This window comes from Maylandia zebra, linkage group LG5 (genome assembly GCF_041146795.1).
Source record: "Maylandia zebra isolate NMK-2024a linkage group LG5, Mzebra_GT3a, whole genome shotgun sequence".
NCBI classification, from domain to species: domain Eukaryota; kingdom Metazoa; phylum Chordata; class Actinopteri; order Cichliformes; family Cichlidae; genus Maylandia; species Maylandia zebra.
In genome coordinates this window covers 17,925,817-17,947,789 of record NC_135171.1, presented here as the reverse complement: position 1 = coordinate 17,947,789, position 21,973 = coordinate 17,925,817, and the positions used below count along the sequence as shown (strand labels likewise).

Below are 21,973 nucleotides of genomic sequence, written 5' to 3'. Positions count from 1 at the left end.
CATCCAAATGGAGAACTGATTGGTTGTTTATAGGTGATGGATTAAGCTGATTACATATAGCAACTATTATCTTGTTGCTATATTTACAAAGGCATAAAGAAACTATGAAGCTATTTTATATATTTAACGATGCATTCTTTAAACACCTATGTAGCGTACAGCATTATTTCTTTTATTCAAATCACATTTCATTAGGGATACACTCTCATTCACACATTAATATAAAGTAGATCAGTAGTTTCACACACAGAGAAATGCATAAACTGTGAAGGCACTCAGCCACTGAGACAAAAGCAGGACAAAAGGCAGTATTACCTGAACCTTCAAACAGAACTTCCAGCCAGGAGGAGAGCAGCCTGGGTCTATTCAAAATTAGGTCTGCTGTAACAAAACCTCATCAGAGCAATTCTTTCTAACCATGTCAGCTGCAGAACCCACAGCAGATACCTTCCTGCACACCAGCCCCAAGTCAACAATGGTCCTTAAATCTGAAACCCAAAAATTCCTTCAGATGAGGAGCTCCTCTAAAACAATGTAGAAATGTCAGTGCTCCCACAGATTTATTGCAAGGGTGGATCGGCTTCACACGAGCCCAGTAAAGTTAAACTGATGTAAACGGTCTTAAGAAAGCAGAGTTTTCAAAGTCTTATTCTTAAGGAGAACATGTCAGCAGGATTTCACACTGTGGTAATTACTGCTCTCATAGTAACAGAAAAATTTCCTGATCCTTTCCCACAAGCACGAAATTTCAGCTATTTGAGGTCACTGCATTTTGCAAGGCAAAGCAAGAAAATAAAGTTAAAAGTTTTTTATTAAAATGCTACATTTTTTCATAATGACGACAAAAGGTTGGTTTTTCAATTAGATGCACAGCCTGTGCTACTCTAGTCTTAAATACGCCTTTTAAGGCAGGAATAAACTTTTCTCCAGGGCATCAGCAACGACTGCTATGGCATAAAATATTTACAGTGTGTCACCAGATTTGCATTAGGTGTTACATAATACATTTCAATGGGATTCGCAGTACTGAAGGGGTTTCAAACTAACTTCCTGAAACACAACTTCCTTATGTAAATGAGGCTATGAAAAGATATGAGATGCACAGAGGCAGCGGAGGCAGGATTTTGGTATGTATGTCTCTGTGCACGAGGGAATTGGCGAAATCAAGAGAGTATGAATGTCAGAGAAAATGTAATGTAAGAACAAGCGACGGAGAAGCGAGAAGGTGTGTCAGGATGTGCGTGTGTGTGTGTGTGTGCGTGTGATAGAGTTGGAAAGAAAGACAGAGCGAGGGAGAGAAATGAAGTCCTCGGAGATTGTATCAGAAATAGTCTGACTATACCGGAGCTCCTCTTGCACAGGGAGAAGAAACGATGCCGCTATACAGACGCACAGACAATGCTGACTCTATTTACAGAGATCTGACACAGACCGCAATAATTAGACAGCTCCTTTCCTCAAACCTGCAGGAGGTTCCTCATCACTGCAGCCTTTAACCGCCCTGAGTGCAGGCTGAGAAGAGGATGATAAATATCTAGGGATGAGTGGCTGGTTTTGAAGAAGCGTTTCAAGCCATATAAATTGAGCTTATGAGATTCTCGGTTTGGAAAAGAGCGCAAGTCAGCAAAAAAGGCTGCTGCTGGCTATGAAGTACAACTTTGGGAGCCTAATTGTAAAATGATTTCAGATGATTAGCTCAGACTACTTTTGTATGTATGTATGTATGTATGTAATATCCAATACAGAGAAAACAATTCACTGCTCTCCACTAACTTGGCAAGTACCTTGGCTAACTACAGCAGCTTGCCAATGCAATAGCTTTCTAACAGCTAACAAGACATGGGGTGCTAAAATATGGGGGGAGGTAATATTTTTAGCCAATATTTGATTATAATTTCAGCTTTGAGCTACATATTGTGAGGTTGACTGTTTCCCCTGGAGTGGGTATGGTTTGCAGAGTATGGCACAGTGTGCAGTCGCTGTGCATGCATATATAGACATATGAACATTCTTGCAGCAGAGCTGTGGCTATTCTCTGAATCCAAGTGTTACTGGAGCCCGGGTGTCTATAGGAAATGTATTCTGCTACTGTACTGCACACATTATAATAATATTTCCAGCACAGTAATCCCTGGAAAAGTATGCCCAAGAAAAGACTGAGAGCAAAAGGTTAACATTGAGGGTGTATTTTTTTCTGGTGCAAGAAGGGCAGTTTGTTTGTGTGGGAGGAGTCTATACGGTATACATCCAGCCAAGGCTCTGTGCTTGACCTCGTGCTTGCCCACAATGCAACACAAGTCAAGATGAGGGGGCAGGTTTGTTTGTTTGTGTTACTATAGAAAAGGAGTACACAGAGCTGGATAAGTATCCTCTCCAGAATCACTGAGTAGATAAAGTGAAATGAATCTAAGCAAATTCAAAACATGCTTCTTTATTTAGATGCCCCTTTAGCCTTTGCATAGCAGCAGCACCTATTCTTTGTGCTGTCTACAAAGAGACGACAAATGTACACACGCGCTTTACAACAGACTAACATAATACATTAAGATTAAAAAAACAATGAAAATCGAACGACTCGAAAGACTCTCGTGCTGTAATATCATTTAACATGAAACCCTAACGATTACACACCAAAGTACTCTTAGTGATTGTTAACGTTTCTTCAGAAATACGCTTTCACCATTTTTTAAACCACTTATATTAAGTTCCCATGTTGTTCAATTTGAGTCAGAGGAGCATTTTTGCATTTCTTTGAATGTTATTGTGCATTACGGCACCTTTTTCAAAGTATTTTGCAATGTTCGTGTTTAGTTCTGGCTCTTCAACCTCTCATTCTGAATTATTGACTTTTAAGTTGTATTATTATTGATTATATTTCAGCTACTCTATGGCTTTTATCATTTGAGTTTGGTGTTCTTGTTGACATAGTGTCGCTGTATATATATTGACTGGTTTTCTCGGTTTTACTTTTAGCAGTCGAGCTTAGTTGGTTGTTATTGTCTATTTTTGATTCTTGGCGTTTCAGTTTGTTCCCCCCGTGTTTCCCTGTGGTTAAGTCTCCATCCTTGTCTTGCATGCATGGTATTTAGTTTTACTTCAACTGTCTCACTGTCTTTGACTAGTTTTAGCTGTGTCTTGCTGCCCTGGAGTTTCCCCTCTCTTGTGTCTATTTAAAGCTTTGGTTTGTCTTAGTTGCATCATTCTGTAATCATCTTGTCATCTCAGGTCTGCATTTTTGTTTTACCTGGACTTAAGCTGTTGTCTTGGATTGCACACTTTGTCTAAAAATAGGTTTGTAGCAGCCCCTTATCCACACACTTTATTTTAGCAATACAGTTTCCTTTTTCTCCTTATTATTTTCTTATTCAGAGACCTTTTGTAGTTTGCCATCACCAGTGTGTGAATGGGTGGATGACTGGATATGTAAAGCGCTTTGGGGTCCTTAGGGACTAGTAAAGCGCTATATACAGGCCATTTACCATTTGTAGTATATTTGTCAATGAGATTTCTACCATCCATTAGTCTGGGTTATTTTAATTCCTCATTGAACCCCTGGGGCCATAAATATTTTTAATAGTACAGGTTAGCCTACGAAAGTCTAATTTATCAGTTGCTTTATTTATTTCCTCTCCAATTATTGATCCGATTAATGGAATCACCTTGGGGTATAACATCTGTGTCTGCTGATGTCTCCACACGTATTTTTAAAAACACCCTGGCTTTCAAGTTGTAATTACTCTCACTGCTACCGGTCCATCTTCCAAATACCACGCTATTTCGAAACAGCATAAACAAGTAAAAAATATCCCTACACCTTGAAGCTCCAGCATTGATTCCTATATGTTTTAGTATGTCTGTGGCTGGTTTGGAATTTATGCGCATCTTTCAACTCGGCAAAGAAAGCCGAGCAATCAAAAAACTAGTGAATAGAAAAATCATGCAATCTCCAGGCCTCAGCCAGTGGGTTTGAACTCTGAATTAATTTTGGTAAAAAAAAAAAGAAAGAAAAGAAAAGAAAAATGGCTTTATAAGCTTCAAAAAATCCTGCTGTTTTGAAAACATGAGGGCAAATGGACTAAAGAAAAACAGAAACAAGGTGTTTGCTTGTTTTTTCCCAAGGACATTTAAATAAGGATTGGTTGTAATATGTTGGTTATGAAACATCTTGAAGAAGAAAATCACTGCCTGGAACAAAAAGATTGGTATTAATTTCATTTGGTAAGTTAGAAGACAGTGGCATATGACCAGAGAAAGGAGTGAATAGATGAGGAAGGGATGAAAAGGTAATATAGAGGAAGATGTCTGTGAAGGTTCTCAGTCATCCAGGTCATCGTAGTCAAAGGAGCTTGCAAAGAAACTCCCACTAGGTTTATATCTGGGACTCTCCACCATTTGACCTTAGAACTGAAGAAGCTTCTCGGATGAGAGGTGAAACGTCTTCAAGTAACTTAAAGAAGTCCAGACGCTTTTCTTTGCAAGCTCCTTTGACTAATATAGAGGAAGCAATATAAGAAAATGTGGAGGTGGAAGAAGTAGGGTAATTGGTTTATAAGGCAGGACGAGGAGCACTGGGTAAAGCAGAGTGTTATTACAGCTAGATGATGCATCACGAACCATTGACTGGCCCTTCATCTCTGTCCCTCATCTTATCACTGTCCTGTCATTTTTCTTTATTATCTCTTTGTCTTATTTGACTAATAGAAAAATGTAATACATTCTATAAGTCCTTCGATACATCACAGTGATATAGTCAGTCATAGATCATAAAGTTTAACATAATTGGCCATACCTTGCCTACAAATAAGAGCCTCTCATCCGTCTTGCACCAATAACAAAGCCACTAGCAGCAGCAATTCATAAATAAAGGACTCCTCATAGCTTCAGTCATATGAGTCCAAACTGTAGTGCTGGTATTGCTTTAGCGTCAGATCGATGGTAGAACCAAGCAAGATCGTTTTTCCCACCAGCTGTTGAATTATTCAGCCCACGACTTCCTCTGGGGAGATTCCTGCTCAGCCTGCCAGACAGAAACAGCAAGCTCACTGCCTGGCAGGGAAGCTTGGGATTGTCACAAAATTCCTAACAGCACGGTGTGTACTGTGTCTGAAGACAACAGAGGTCATGTAACAGACAACAGGGCATACTGTATGTTTACAGCCATGACAAAATGCACTTTATTGGACGCTTATAGTTTGCATCATCTGTTTTTTGTGACCTGAAAAATATTGTGTGCAATATTTAGTCTCACTTATGCTTTTAATGCAAACACATATAAGCTCGGGTCTGTTTTTCCCAATGAACAGGAAAAGCATCTGCTTCTCTGCAATTGAAAAACTACCAAGGAAGTTCCAGCTCTCTGCTTCTACAACTTGCAAATGCAGCAAGATTCTTGAGATGAAAAGCAAAATGGAAATGAGAGCAAGTCCATACTGTAAAACTAATATCCAGGGAGAAAAAGTTTGGAAACTGCTTCCGAGTAAGCCATTGTAAATGTGCATCAGTGAAGTGTGTCACTGTAGAGTGAAGATTTCATTGTCAGATGTCCACCTCTGCCCCCCCAAGACGTGTTCTTTTAGCTAACGAGCTACACTCGATTTCACAGAGACACAAACAATACACACACATCTTAACATGAAGTAAGGCTCTAAAGAATGCTTTCAAATCTGCGAAGCTCCATTTCTTCTAAGAGGTTTTAATCCAAAGGTTGACAGGCTAACGTGCTACTATTTAGAAGGCGACCACACACACTGCACAAGTTAAACAGAGACATTATTTTCCTGATTTGTAATCATTTTAGAATTGAATGTGTTTAAGCTACTGTAATCCATCCAATTCTGTATAGACAGACATTTTATTAGGTCCACTTTTCTAGCATTGGGTTTTACCCACATTTACCTTCAAAACTGCCTTCATTCTTTGTGGCATAGATTTAACAAGGTGCTACGGTCATTCCTCACAGACTTTGGATCATAGAGACCGCGTCACACAGTTGCTGGAGATTTGTTTCTGCACACCCTTGATATCATTGTCCCGTGCCACCAAATCCCGATTGGACTGAGGTTTGGTGACTGTGGAGACCGTTTGAGTACAGTGAAAAAACTGTATTGCTCAATGAACCAGTTTAAGATAATTTGAGCTTAATGACAAGGTGTGTCACCACCAATATTCAGGTAGGGTGTGGCAAGAAAATGTCCTCCATACCATTACATCACCAGCAGTGTGAAGCGCTCATACAAAACAGGCTGGGGGGGGGGGGGTTCAGACTATTTCAGAGAGAGATCTTTTGAGGAAAATGCACACAGATCCACAATTTCTGAAATTATCAGAACTCCCAGTGGCACTCAAAGTCACTTTAATCACCTCTCTTTACCATTATGATGCATAGTTACTATGATTCTTCAGCATGCATAAATCAATCATTGTACCTTAGATATAAAAAAGGAGCTCTGAAAGCTACGGTAAAGATTCAGTAAGATAAACTTCATAAATAATTGATCCTGCAGACTAATTTCAGCCACACTTCCAGCTTAGATTTGCAGAAAAATCGCAATATATAGTAAATGTCAATATTTCTGAAATAAAATAACTTCAAAAGTCCATAAATGTCTTAGCTGCTTTGAGAAGTTTTCACTCCTTTCAGTGTAGGGCTAAGAAACTGCTATCCTTACATTACAGCAGTCCTTGGAGTGGGGAACTAACTTATTTTAAGAGATGACAGAAAAATGTTTATTCAGCTATATGTGCAGTTATTTGTTTGAGTCCAGAAATGATCCGTAACAATAACTGTCCTAAACCATCACATATGCAATCAATAGGCAGCCTAGAGAACAAGACAGGCACTCACACACACACACACACACACACACACACACACACACACACACACACACACATATTTTTTTCACTCATTCATTATCTATTTTCCCTCAGGGCGTTGGTAGCTCCATAATCAAAACTAGTCATCTCACCCACACACTTTTCACACTCTCCAGTTTTGCTGTACCACACATGCCCATCTTGCCCAATCATCCTATCCCGCACTGAAGGGCTCAGAGCCAGAGCTGAAATAGCCCTGCGGCCTGAGAATAGGCAAACAATTTCACATCTACTCCGAGGAGTGAATTCAATCGTGCATCATTCACTACAAGATGCTGACGGCCCAACAGTTTGTATAAACAATGACACTGTTAGACTGCTTTCATTCATTTTTTTTGACTCTCGCTTGTGATAAAAATCTTAATACCTGATTTCATTTGGAATTTCTGGCTTTAGAGTGTCAACAAACAGCTTTTAACAGGCACAGTTAGTGAAGAATTCAAAAGAGCGTTAAACAAAACACTCCCACCTATCACAAGCTGAAAGTGGTATCCATTTGGCATCTTTTTCCAATGCAGTGAGACACCAGTTTAATGTCATTTTACAACTTGAGGAAGAAGACAAACTTGCATACCTGCGTATGATGGTGTCATGCGTCTGGTGGGGTGACACATGGCACCATCCCAAGAACTCCAACCACAAGACAAGCATTCAAGTCCTCTCTTGGACTGCTTTACCTTACAAACCTTTGTTAAAAATTATTTTTATTAAGACAGACTTACCCAACAAAGTTCTTTGACATTTTTTTAGTTACCATGGTTATAATGTATGTCCTTAGCAACCAAAGTAACTCAACCCACAATATTAGAGAGTCTCACGCTGCCCTACATACTGAAGAATTACGCTGAGGTGCACAGTATATACTCTGAAGCTTACAGGTCACAATGAAAAGCCAAGTGGAAATTTAAAAAGTGACTTTTAATAAAAAATGATCTTATAGGATTTAGTTAAATTAGACACACACTAATAGATGTATGACTTCAATTCAACACAGCAATATGTTTGCTGATAAAACGCTGGGAAAATTAGCATCAGAGCCAACCAGCACATTTCAGTAACAGACTAAGCTCATGAGCTAAGGCGTATCGCTAATTATTTCTAATTATAAGCTCCACAGAAACAAATTCAAATCATCCTGTCAAGAAATGTATTCAAAGACTAACAGGACCATTAAAAAAACCTCTGAACGAGCATGTTGCTGATGAAATGCTGCAATGTGTTTAAAGCTTTTGTGGCAGGAGCCAGCCCATTGACAGTCAGATAGCTCTAAGCAGCTAGTTAGCTGAGTGTTATAGTATTATTGACCCGCCAACAAATGGAGGTCCAATCAGCTGTATGGGTATCCCATTCGAAACTAATTAGTTCAATGAAGTGAATTAAAATGCATCACCCGCAGTGTCTGGGTGCCCGTTAAGGTGAAAAACATCATCTTTTTAGTTGCCAGGTGATGATAGCTGTCCACAGCTGTGACTCACCTTCCTGAATAGCTCCGACTGAGAGCTATTAAGCTCCTATTACTCCATCACATATGTCGAGGACAGATGCTCCTACCACAGCACAATGGGCGTGATTCACGCACGGTAAATGGCTGTTCGTGCACCTGTCTTGTTTGTTAGAAGCTTTTGATTTTTAGTGCATTTTATTGTTGAGTTTTATTTTTCGACTTCAGATGCATAAACTGAATCTTTGTCAGGTATGTCTGTCTTTCAGATGACTTTGGAAACTCACCAGACACTATTACAGCTCCGCTGGAAGGGATTTCATGCATATCCCAAATGACCCAAGTACAAACTGTGACTTCTCGTTGCACAGAAGGCACAGCGAATCTTTGAGTTAGTGGGTTTTGTATACATATTTTATATTCCACGTTTATTACTGATCTCCTGGGCCTGTACACTATCTACAACCAAAATGCATTTTGATAGCTCTAGTACATTGTTGGCTACTGCTGGTCTGAATAACATGCAAGTACCTAAAAGCATTAAACAGGTAACATGCATCTGTTTTCTCAACAAACACCACTATCATGTTGAGTGCCTGCAGATATGTGTCCAAAAGCTCCAGCTGAAAAGCCAAATGAATCCAATTATGGAATAAGACTCATGAGATTCCAATACTAATCCCAAAGTCTGGTGCTACTTTGACAAAATGCTAATAAGGTCTATGACACAAGTGAGCTATAGACCTTGCTCAGATATTATTAAAAGATCCTACAATTAAACAAACTATTTAGGTGATGTGTGAGCCTCCGCATGCAGATCAAACATGCACATATATATTAATCCCTACCTTCAAAGCACATTAAGACAACAAATTGCTGATTTCCCAGTATGTATGCAAATGAGTAAATGCCTGGTTTGAATATGGCTGTGTCTGTGTTATTCCAGCACATAGCCACGCTTCAAAAATAATGGTCCTTTGTTGCGAATCTTTTTATAATATCAAAATATGCTATTTAATCAGTTTGAACCTTGTTTGCTATTATGGAAACATCTGCACCCTCCCGTATTGTTTGCTTTTGTCTGGAAATAAAGATATGAACACTGGAGCTTTCGCTCATCAGAACAGATCTGACTGTAGCAACACTGATAAGATGAGGATTAAAAAGAGCTAAAGTCGAAAAGGAAATAAAAAAAAGTGTCTACCTTGTAAAGAGGAAAATTATTCTGAAGGTTTCGGGTCAAAAGCGAGCATTGCAGGTATATATCACATAAATTATGGAACACGGCTGTGAAAAGATTCCTTATCGGGGAATCGTTTAAGCTAAAAACCTGCTAAGAATGGGTTTGGGGAGCATACTAGAGCTTTGTAAAGAAAAATATGTAATTGGAGCTATGTTTATGTTTCTCAGGAAAAAACAAATCAATTTCACTGTCACCAAAGTCACAGCGAGGTTGCATTTCAAAGGTCTTAGCCACGGTACCCTTTCTCCACCTCAACTTGAAATTAATGTTTGCCCTCTAACATGTTTACTGGTCACAGTGTAGCTATTTAGGACACCAAGCAAGGCTTTTAGGTGATCTTCCATTTCTCCAGTCCTTTATCACAAATTTGACTTTGTCTTCCCATGACGTCCCTCCTCCTGCCAGAGACCCAGCAAGTCCTGTCAGCCAGAGAGCACAGATCAAAGCCTCGTTCCAGCCTCTCAGCCACTAAAGCCAGCATGACAGTGAACCATCATTAACACTCGAGGAGAGTGTTACCCTTCTTCCTCTGAACTTAACATCGCCTATGTTCAGTGGCTGTCGTCGACAGTCTCACCAGGCCTCGTTGGCATTCAAGGAGATTCTCTCTCACTCTGGAGTAAGAGCTACAAGATACGAGCTTGATACAAGCATTCAGGATGGAAGAATTTGATGGCTGCAGGAACGAGACAGTTAATTCTCAGTAGCAGGGCTGACAGAGCTGATTATAGGCATTGCTCTGTGAAGATGCTGACAACTGAACAGTGCTGCTGTCAGGGCTGGAGGGGATTATTGGGTGTAGGGCGAAGAGTGACGGATGAAAATTAGCATCTTTATAATATCAGTGTAATAATAGTGAACAAAAAAAAACACAAGGCAGTTTTTTAGGGGCAAAAGATGATGACATTTTGTTTTTCATTCATATGAAACAAATGAGTGGGCAAAGAAAACATTGCTTTTAAAAGGTGGATTCAAGCTCTTGACATGTGCACGTTTAATCTCTTCTGTATGCCCACAGTCCATTTTATCGATTTACTGAAAGCATTAGTCACAGCCTGTCTATCAGTGCACACAAGGCACTGTAAAAGGAATTTAAAAAGGCAAAAAACAAAAAAAAACCCACTACGAAACATAGTAAATGCATCAATTCACTGTGTTGGTGAAGAAATTAGAGTGTAGAAAACGCTCGATTGGTTCTGCTAGGTCAAGAAAAGAGAGTGCTTCATGCTGTAACAGAATCTAAATGTCCTTTTGCACGCAAACAGCTCCACACAGACGCAACAAAATACAATATGCTTTTTGTAGATCAATGCAAAAACAACAAAGCCAGAACCGCTCCTGATGTGTATTTAATCTGTGCTGCTTCCACACTTCACACACTGGTTTAATTTGACTCCCAAGTGAACTGTTGCTGTTATAGAACAGTATAGTCTTAGCACTCATACATGCATGCCAGCGATCGCACAGCTGTTTACTGGTTAGCTACAAAAATCCAGCAAAGCGGGACAGGAAGAAAAGTGAGGTTATCAGGTACTGTCTCAAGATTTTGTGTTTTGGCCCCCAAAAGGACACGGCTGTGTAGGTGGTAGTTACAGTCAGAGTGGCACTGGAGCAGCCTCGTCAGTGTTGCAGGTGTTAGAGTGCCATATGGTCCTAGGTGGTAGCTCATCTTCAGCTTACACAGAGGGAAACTTAAGAAGCACAGAGTAAAAGGAAAAGGAATGATATCAGTGTAGCCTCAACAAGCACAACGAAATGTCATAAGACTGTTCCAGAAAATAAGAAACTAAACCTAAACTAAAGGAGGAACTGCAAGAGCAGAATGACTATAGTTTAACTGTTAGGATCGTTGTTCTCCACCGTTATATAAAGCTTCAGACAGTAGATCACCTCTGGGGTTTCTTGTTTTTTTTGTTGTTGTTTTTTAGAGAAGACGTGCATATTTTATTTGAGAGACATTTGTCTTAAGAAACATGTCTTTACTTCTTTTTTCCTTTTGCTCCCTTGTTTCAGCTTGTTCAATTTAAGATAAATCTAGTCTTATTTTTGTGGCTTGCTCTGCCTAATGACCATGGCTTACTGTAATTAGCAGAATATTTAGAGTAATGATCTGGAAATTCCTTTTTAGAGCTTGATTTATATATAAACATAAAAGCTTTGTCCAGCTGCTCCCATATTCACAAAGGCCTCAAAGGCAGATTAATCCACGTTAGATTTGCAGTTCTGCTGGAATCTTTTGCACGGATAGAAAATTAAGGAAACAAAGGCTACAATCACACTGGGAAAAACATGGGTTACAGAACATGAACAAAATTACTGCCACCATGTGCAATGAAGTTGTGACCATGTTGCCTTTGAAATTGCTTCAAAGGCTTGATGCATCAGTATGGGGGGAAAAGGAATCAGTTTGCTCTCAGTTTAAAACTGAATGGGAGTTTGTTTTTTGTTTTTTATTTTATATCACAGAATAAAGTATTTTATGAAGAATTTGACATAATTTGACATTTAAATTATTGTAGGGGTTAAAAGTCATTTTTAACAAAGATTTCAAATTATATTTTCAATAGCAAAGCAGACTAAAGTGTTTTATTACCAAGTCCTTGAGTTATTTAAATTAAGCTCCATTTCCCTTGCCTGAGGTGTTAGATAGTGGCTGTAACTGATATTGCAGTTAGTTGTAATTGATACATGATGAAACACCAATACATCAGATGACTCTGAGAACTGTGACAATCTGAAAAGGTCCACTGTTTCAAGACTGCAAGAAACCTAAAAAGAATTGTCCCCTGAAATGTTATTTAGTTGCATTAAACATCGGCGACAGGGTCAAATATACAAAAACACAATTTCTCATTGGCATCAAGTTTAGAACAAGCAATTACCAGGGCTGTCTTTGAAAGAAAACCCATGTAGACAGAAAATGAACACGCAAACAGTAACTGTAAAAGCCACAGCCAACCAGGACCCTTCTCACTATGAAGCAACAGTGCTAACTACTCTTCTGCAACCTTTATCACAGTATTTGATGGTAATGTATTGGTGAAACCAAGAGCTGAGTAAAAGTTAGGCCCGATTCACCAGGTGGTCATAGACATGAATGATTATTCTCCTTCAAACTGCTAGGTGTTTAAATATGCACCTGTGTGCCATAGATATGCCAACCGTATGTTCACAACCTGTTTATATTGCCCACAGATCATTACTGTGTTGTGCTTTCTCATTTACTTCTGTTGCTAACATTTCAGTAAAGCATCACATCAGGTACTAAGACAAACCTGCAGTCTATTTGTAAACTTAACCTGCTGAGAGGAGCAGAAATATTCTCAATAAATCCAATTACTTTTTTACTTCCCCCCCTCTTTTTTCAGGGTGGTATGTGGTGTGTGTGTGTGTGGGGGGGGGGGGGGGTCTTCTTATTGAATTTACATCCCTGCCTTCCAGTTACTGTGCAATGATGAGTGTATCCAGCTCACTGTGTTTCTCATCTCAGCCTTTCTTTATCTACATCCTAACCATCCACACTATCTTTCCTTCCCTACCTCTATTTCTCTTTTTCCCACACAGCCTAACAAACTAAAGTCAGTTAGGCTGTGTGACATCGTGCAGTGTTCTTTCTCTGTAGTGTTTAAAAATTACTGTGTGTGTGTGTGTTTCAGAGAGAGAGAGACAGAAAGAGGGTTGTCTTACTTTTCACAGCAGTGGGGAGTCATCTGGAAGATAATTATATTGTGGTTTGCAAAGCTGAGCTCATGTTTTATACACAGCATTCTTCATGAGGCTAATAAGCTTCAGTGAAGCTTGTGGTGCAGTACACATTCACACTAAAAGAGCTCAGACCGAGAGAGACGCAATGTGAAAGGCAAGGGAAACCAGAGTGATAATAAGCAGCGGTGCAGGATCTCCTTAGGGCTTTTCTACGCTCTGTGAGACGTTTTCTGTCCCAGATCTGTAAAGGAAGCTAGCAGATGCTTAAAACAGGGCTCTCATAAGTACAAGTTTCTATATGCAAATGCAGACCATCCAGGCATTTAGCAGAGGAATTTAATCACCGCAACACATCCACTGCCTGCACTCAAAACCAAGCTGTGAAATCCCACGTCAACCCCACCACCACCACCTCCTGTTAGCAAACTATGCACTAACTACAAGAATAGAATTATTATATCACTACCACAAGCCACCAATTAAAGTAAAATTCAGCAGCTACAAGATCTATCTTCAGCCTTAGGGAAGCCCTTAGATTAGAAGTCGCTCTCGAAGAAAAGGACGATCCATTAATGGTATAATTGGGTCTCCGCACTGCATTCAGTCAATGTGAACTTTGACCCAGTGCTCTGTAGAAATCACACCTCACTTCTCTTAACCCTAATCAGTCCCTTGCTTGTACAGAGCTGTGCAAACATTTGGGGCACTTTCCCAGCCAACCGGGAAGGGTCACAAATTACAAATTAATTTGACAGCATTGCAGTGATCCCAGAAATGCAAAGACTATCTTCCCTGACAAGAAGACGGGGAGCCTAACTCTACGCAAGAACTGTAATCTGGCAAGTACCTTGTAAAACTCTGGTTAAGCACATCTTTAAGACAGCACCAGCTGTTTGGGTTTTTTTTTTTTTTCAATTTTTTCATCCCTGTATGACTTCTAAATTAGAACTCCTCAAACCATTATTATTGAAATTATCCTCAATTTAGGCAAAAAAAAAATATCAAATGCTTTTTGAGCCCTATTAACTCTATTGTTATCAACTGTCCCAAAATTAACATCCTTTCACATTTTAAAATGACTCCAGTAAATTTTTAACTTAACCGCATGCTCCGACTGTGCCCCTGTGTGTGCCTTTCATGTATGAATATTTCATCACCTAAGCTCAGCGCATATCTTTTTTTTTTTTGCTGAAAAACAGATTAAAGGTGATATCTGAAAAACCCTAAATGTAATTTATCAACACTAAAGCATTTTAAAGGTTTGACAGGCTCTTCTAACCATCGGAATTAAATAATGAAGCTTTTTATCTCGTGCCCTCCTCCAAATGATGTTAGCCAGGTGATTGCCATTGAGATGAGGTGCTAGAAAGCCCTTCATGTTCTCTGTTACTGAATGGTAATGAATGGCAAAAACGAATGCTAGGTCCAATCACTGGTCTACAATGGCAGCTTCGAAATGCAGCTCATACTCTAAGCTTATGTTTATGCAAGCTCCAACACTGTAACACACCATCACATCATGCCAGGTGAGTCTGCTGCTTTTCACCGTATCACTCTTGGCAGCTGACAGACCTGCTCTTCAATAAACAAGCCAGTCAGTGTCCCCAGAGCTGACTGGGACACTGGTAAATGGCCTTAGATGCATAAGTACTGCTTTATTTTGTTGAACTGACTGGACAGTTAGAAAATGAAGCAAATGGCAAAGAGGGATATAATAAAGGGCTGAATGAAAGCCGAGCTTTTCCACTGCATTTCTGTTCTAGTGCAGGTTGTGCCCTCTTCTCATCACTGACCTTCAGAAGATGACCATTGACTGGCAATCCCTGTGGGTGTGTAAACACCATTTTAAGAGAAACCACACGTTCAGTGTTGGCCCCCAATATTTTTTCTTCTTTCTGCCGTGTCAAACCGTCTCACCGGTCTTTCATTTCCAAAGGCCAGGCTCTCTCACAAAACAAATGTGCCGCAAGTTACACATCAAACGTAAGCGAGCAATGCGAGCATGGTGACAGACATAACCGAAGGACTGTCAGCGATGTGTCGTAGAAGCTAAATCTATTTGGTGAATATTCCGAAGAGCTTCTGATTGGAAAAGGATGATCTCTTTTATATGACAAAAATGTCCTACCACCCCAAATCTCTCATGCTTCTCCTTGCCTTGAATTAAAGACATTTCAATTCTTGTCATTTTCCCTCTTTTCCCCTGATCCTGTGCCCGCTCAGCGCTCTCTGTTTGTCACTGGTCCTGATAATAACACGATGTCAAAAGCAGGGGGTGCAGCCTGTAATAGGGGGTATTAACCCGGAGGGAACGACTATCATCATGGTTTCGAGGTTTCAGAGCGCGCACGGACATAATGACAAAGGGAGAACTGCATAGAAGAGCCAACGGGGAGGCTCATCTCCTCAATAGGAATCTGAGTCACACAACATCTGTACAAAGGATTTAGAGGATTTGTGAGGCCTTGAACTGTTATTAGAAGTATTTGACTGTGACAGAGAGATTTAACTGTTGATTTCCTCTGCTTCAATTGTGGCTGATAGAGTAGCCTGTTGTTAGCTATTACAGAGAGCAGGGATTGTAGTCTACAAAGCAAAATCCCTACTATGGGGTTATGTGAGCAACCTTTTGCACTTAGGTGTGTGTAGCTCATTAGCATTTCTTCCTATGTGTGGCATGATCACAGTAAGGACAAGCCCTTAAGTAGAGAGCTTGTAGCGCTTGGTTTGAGTATGTATGAGTATAGACCATTTATGTACAGGTAAAGACCATCTATACATCTTCCTGCCTTTAATAAAAGTCTAAATTACCAAGACATCAAACATAAGATGAACTCTTAGCTTTTCGAACTCTCGATCTGTCTCACAGACACAAACAAGGTGGCAGTGAAGCAGGAGGGAGATGCATCGACCTTCTCCTTTCAATTAATGATTTCCTCTCAACAAACTCCTCTTCTTTCTGCCAGGAGGGTTGTGCACCACTGCTTTGGTTTTCTCCCTCTTTTTTATTTTAATCACACATCAGCACAAATGTACACACATGCAGAGGAACCATTTGCATATATGCTGGGGTTTGTCAGAATGGGACTCATTATTTACCTGAATGGTGCTTAATTGCGTATCAGCAATGATATAATTCCATTCGCCTCATCATTACAGGCTGAGAAACATCAAAATCCAAGAGCGTGCAGGTCTTTCATTGGTAGGCAACCAGTTTGCTACCCATTCGTCATCTAAGCTGATTCCCCACCATCGCCCAGCAGCACAATGGCTGTTCATTCAGTAAATTCCAAGCAGGGCTATGTTTTGGGTTTTTTGTTTTTTTTACTCTGAGACGAATAATGTGGCAGCGAGCTTCTCTGAACGCCAGAAAGCGCATCAATAATGCACACGCAGCTTGTTATAGCTCAAACTCACTCTGCTTCAGTGGCTCACCAACCCAAAATCCAGCATCAAAGACCAGAAACATCCATGTGCGGTTCAGTGTGTATGTGCATGTGTGTGTGTGCGAAGATGCTCACACATGCCAGCACTGGAGTGTCTGAGAGGTGAAAGACATTGAAAGCCTTGACTTTAAAACCTTCTTCTAATGGGAAGAGGAGTGACTGTCTATTCTCACTGAACGAGCACTGTAGGGAGATTCATTTGGTGAGGGTGGATTTCTCTTCCCGAGAGGCTTTCTGAATCCTTTTGTACTGAAAAATAATAAAAATGGGAGTAAGCTTGAGGCCAAGGACACGGGCGCTGTGTGAACGTGATGCAAACCTTTGAATCTTTAACATCCACTACTTTTTAAAGAGTGTAGGGGAGGTAAGAATGAGGCTTTTAGTGTTCTGAAAGCAGCCAGCGGTTACAATGGGCACAGCATGAAAGAGTCTTCTGGCTGAAAAGATGTCACATTAAAGGATCTGTCTAATATATAATTATTACCATGTTTGGTGATGTATTATGTCACATGGAATTATTTTGTCCTCAAACAGTGTTTCAACAGAAAGAGCTGGCAGCATAAAAGATTTCCTCCCAGATTTAACCTTGAATATGTATACACAGGGAAACGAAATAATGTGATGTTGTGCACATTTTCAGACACTTTTTTTGATGGCAAATTGGAAATACTTGAAAAGTTCAAGGGAAATTGGAACTTTTTCTCAAATAAATGCACACACGTACACTGAGAGTTTAAGTAGAAAAAAATGATACAAACAACTTTCCTTGTAAACCAAACCATGGAAACTAACGGTCTGCACAGCAAAATCTGCAGCTACACGTATAGGATGAGTTGGGTGGGGCGCTTTTCACAACTTTTCTAGCACAGCTCTAACATGCAGTCCGAACACCGAACTTTCCTGACCGCCGGTGGTCCGCTGCGCTCTCCGCTCTCTGCGGACGCGTCGACTCACCTACAGGAGACGGTGATCTCTACTTTGGTGGCCGGAATGTTGCCGGTGATCGGGTCGAAGTCGTACACCGATGACGTGTCTTCCAGCTTGTCCATAACGTCTCCTTCCATCATGTCCATCGCCAGAGCTCGTGGTGGCTCGGGTGTGATCCGAGAGGCGCACAGCCTGGCGCCGGCGGTGCGCAGCGAGTCTCCGGTGACTCCTGATAACAGATCAGAGACCAGACGGCCTCCGGTCCGACCGGGTGAGGCAGCCACTTCACAAATGTTGAAGCTGAAGAGGATGGAGAGGAGAGTACCCAGTGAGGGAACACCCAGGGGGGGAAAAGGAAAAGGGCGCACTTGGTTAACTCTGCGCAGCGTAAATACTTATTTTTTTTTCTTGATTTCTGAGATTACTGTTGCGCTTTCACCGACCTGCTGGACGTCACATGGAGAGGTGGACCGCGCTCTGCTTTTGTCTTCACCGTGTGCGCACAGCGGAGCGTGTGAAGAGGAATGACTACATACACTTAAACCCACCCATCCTCCTCCCACACGGAATTACAATCAAGTGCTGGCAACCCTGTACACTGGCGCTGCTGTTGTCACCCTGCAACATCCTGTGTAGCCTCCTCTTCAGCGTGCACTCCAGTGTCAGTCATAGCAGATGACTAATTGATGTTATTTCGTATTTTTGGACTTTTTCTAAGGCGTGGCATCAAAAAGCTGCTTGTCCTGAAGGATGCTTGTGAGACTGAATGCAAATTGGAAGCAGTCCTGCTGGTCGGGGCAACCCATGTTTAGACGGCTGAAGAGCAAAGCTGGAGCACAATATTTAGTCATCTATTTTTTATTTTTTATATTGGAACATTTTATATATTGGACTTTTGAGAAGGCATAACAGAATGCGAAACAGTAAAGAAATTCAACACCACAGTGAACCATTGAGATATTTTTTTTTAAGAAAGAAAAACAGCAGGATCAGCTTTAGGTGCTTACACAGTCAAACGTGCAAATGTTTCCCATCTTTCTTTGATGGAAGGCTTGTGCACAACACTTTCAGACAGTCAGAACTGCCAATTAAAAAGTGTTCATGCTGGCTGATTTAAAATCAATGATGATTAGAGTGAGGGAGTTACATAAAGATTTAATGGCCATCATCCATCCCCCCATTAGCCTGTTGTTGTGCAGCTAAAAACACACACACATTGTAATGAATATGCTAAACTGATGCCACTGCCTGTCAAGATAGTGATGGGTTTGTCATTTTTGGATAAGTATGGTTCCTAAATACAAGCAACATGTGCGCTGGTCTCTCTCCATCACCTCACTGTTTATCTCACTTGTTCTGACACTCCACATATTTGTCCGTCCTCTTCTCACAAATTGTGAATAAACAAACATTATTATCAGGAAAGGAGCCCCTTTTCACCTACTTGGAAAAGTGTAGTTGTTACTTTTGTGGTCAATATGGAAACAGAGACATCAGATTTTTCTGTGTCATTGCACCTTTTCTGTCTATTTCTCTGTCTCTCCTTTCCCTATTGCTATCTCTCGCACACACATCACAGAGACACATGCAGCCATAAACCATTATACCACCTTTCATAAATGGGTGCAGAAGCACACAGCTCTTTCCTGCATAGTGCACCTAGCGTCTGGATTCTGGAAATCAATTTACACCGGCACAGGATGCTTCTGCCCACACAGCTTTCCAACTCAGGATCAGGAACACACACACACACACACACACACACACACACACACACACACACACACACACACACATACAATCATGCAGTCGTTCTTTTACACGTGCTCACCAACGCGTACACCAGTGTGCACGTATAAAAACAAATTATTTTCTCATATGTCACCCATAAGCAGAGATAAAGAGGCACACACATCTACATACCCACCCTTTTCTCTCCAGGATGATTCATGTATTTTAAGGGTTTGCTGTTTAGAGTGGGTGAGCATGCTATTGCAGATGTTCCACAGAGTGGGTTGGCAGGATCAGGGCCAGAGGACAAAAACAAACAAAAAAAAGAAGATGCAGGAAGGGGAGGAAGAAGACCTTCACAATATCTATCTATTTTGCCTTGAGTAGTAACCTGTGGATGGCAGACTTTTCAGAAATACGACATATTTTGCATATTTATATTCTTAAAAACTGGGAATCCACATATCAAAACGAAATCTATTTCCACCCCTTCATGTGCTGTGATCTGAAAACACAGGGTGTTCTGTGGGGGAGGGGGTGTTGAAACCGAGCAATGTTTTGCCTCCTGGTTACTGACAAAAAAGAAAGAAAACACATCACTGTATGAGTTAAATAGAAAAATACCTCTGTGTTTGTTGCATCTGGTCAGTGATAGTCATCAATCACAGACAGAAAATAGATAGATGGAAAAAAATAACAGTTATTCTCATTTGCAAATTAGCAGATTTAATTAAAAAAACATATATATTTTATGAATTTCTGATCATATATCATACCATCAAACGTATTTTTTCAAATAAATTCTTCATTGGGCCATATAAAAGCAATATCTGATTATCTGTGCTACATTAGTTCTTAATATTGTGGGGTCAACTTGAGTGATCAAAACCCTCTAAAATACTGCACATCTTCTTTAAATGCTATTCCCATCCATCTGCCACGGACTCGGAGGTGGTCAATGCTTTGTACTGCCAGTGACATTAATAACACCATAGGAGATTCAAATGCCCCTTTTCCTCCTTCTCCGTCCTATTTTCTCAGCTTCCTGCAGTTTTCTAAACGCTAATTACTGTGTTTATTCTTACTTGCGTCATGCTGTCCAAAAAGATCGCCTTTCTGGAAGCAATTATGCAAAAGCAAACAAATGCCCTGTCAAGAAAATGAAGCTTTTTTTTTTTTTACCCACCTGAAGTAGGGACACATTTGTTTACTCGTTTAATCTATTTTACCTGCGGTTTTAACATTTCTTTTTTTTTTTAAGAAACAAAGAATATTTTACAAAGCAATACATTTTGGATGCCCCATTAAGCGGTGGGGGTAGGGGTGGAGGTACAGGTAGTATTTTCAGCCTGCCTGTGACGGCGCTAAAATAATGTTTTCTCCTCTAAAATGAAAAGTGTGTATGATTTCATGCTCAAGCGCTATTAAATATAAAAACACACAACATCTGAAATTATAATATTAAAGAAGCTCTGGGACCTGTAAGATTTTGTGCTTATACCTCCCAGTTAACAAATATTTTTCAATTCGTTTTAATTATTGAGCCCAAAGAAAGTGTTTTTTTTTTATTACTCAGTAAGCTTTAATTTCATTTTAGTACAAAGTAGTGTTAAGTAACATCTTTAACAAAAGGGTTCAAATGTTTAATCAAACTTTTAAAGGTTATATTCTGATTTATATGGCTGTGCTTCAATAACACTCAAATTAAATGCTTTGAGTGGGGTTTTTAAATGTCTTTCTCTGAAATGTAGTCATTGTAAATGAAGCAAAGTTTTCAGAATCAAGTGTAAATTTAACATGGGATTATACCTTTTATATGAAGCATTTAGTGTCATTTACTTGATGTAGACCCTTCATACATACATACATCCATCCATCCATCCATTTTCATCTGCTAATCTTTACAAGGTCATGGGGGGTGGAGCCTATCCTGACTACCACAGGGCGATAATTTGGACCTTTAGAATTAAAGTGGTACCAAAAGTAAATCACAATTATCACCACATAGCTGAGAGACTGCAAAATCAAATTATGAGTTCTGTGCTCAAAACAGCATTTGGAACAGTCGTTCTAATTTAGCACAACTCAGATTTATTTATTTATTTTTACTATTACGATAACAATTATTTGCTGCAGCTTAAATCAATACTGTGGTTTTGACTTATGACCTCTGATTATGATTAAATTGGATTTAAAATGGGTGCTGAGGCTTTGTGTGCCTCTCTGCAAGACACAAGTCTACTCAGTTGTACCTTGTAGATAAGTAGGGGGTTTGATAAACCCAGTTCAAAAGGACCACATGTTCCCTCCCAGAGTGTAATCCTGCTCTGTGGCCCAGTGGTTTAATCCAAAATCAAATCCCTCCTGAGGTGCCAAGCAGCATAAAGAAGGCTTTTATGAATCATTGCTCCAAGACTGACAAACTGAGGGAAACACACATATACAGTATTTGTGGGAAGCCACTATGGCAGCCTATAGGTGGCTGATGGGCTGGCTAACAGCCCGTGCGCTCCTGCAGTACTTGTAAGTCAATGAACTCCATGCTGTGCCAGAGCCACTGGCAAAATAATAATAACCTGATTTTTCCAGGTCTACAGTAGACGC

The 21,973-nt window shown here is 40.2% G+C and overlaps 1 protein-coding gene across 2 annotated transcripts in view; it reads right to left on the bottom strand.

Annotated features, from left to right (window-relative positions):
- cpne5b (copine Vb) overlaps nucleotides 1-18,271 on the bottom strand; it is a 140,294-nt gene extending 122,023 nt beyond the window's left edge. Inside the window, exons 1-2 of one of the 2 annotated variants that reach the window (XM_076883912.1) lie at nucleotides 18,082-18,271; nucleotides 17,666-17,938 (exon numbers count right to left, since the gene is read on the bottom strand). In XM_076883912.1, coding sequence (XP_076740027.1) covers nucleotides 17,666-17,784 — 119 coding nt within the window. In that variant the 5' untranslated portion in view covers nucleotides 17,785-17,938; nucleotides 18,082-18,271. The remainder of the gene's footprint in view (nucleotides 1-17,665; nucleotides 17,939-18,081) is intronic. The other variant, XM_076883913.1, reaches the window with a different exon arrangement.
- Between the last annotated feature and the right edge of the window lie 3,702 nt (nucleotides 18,272-21,973).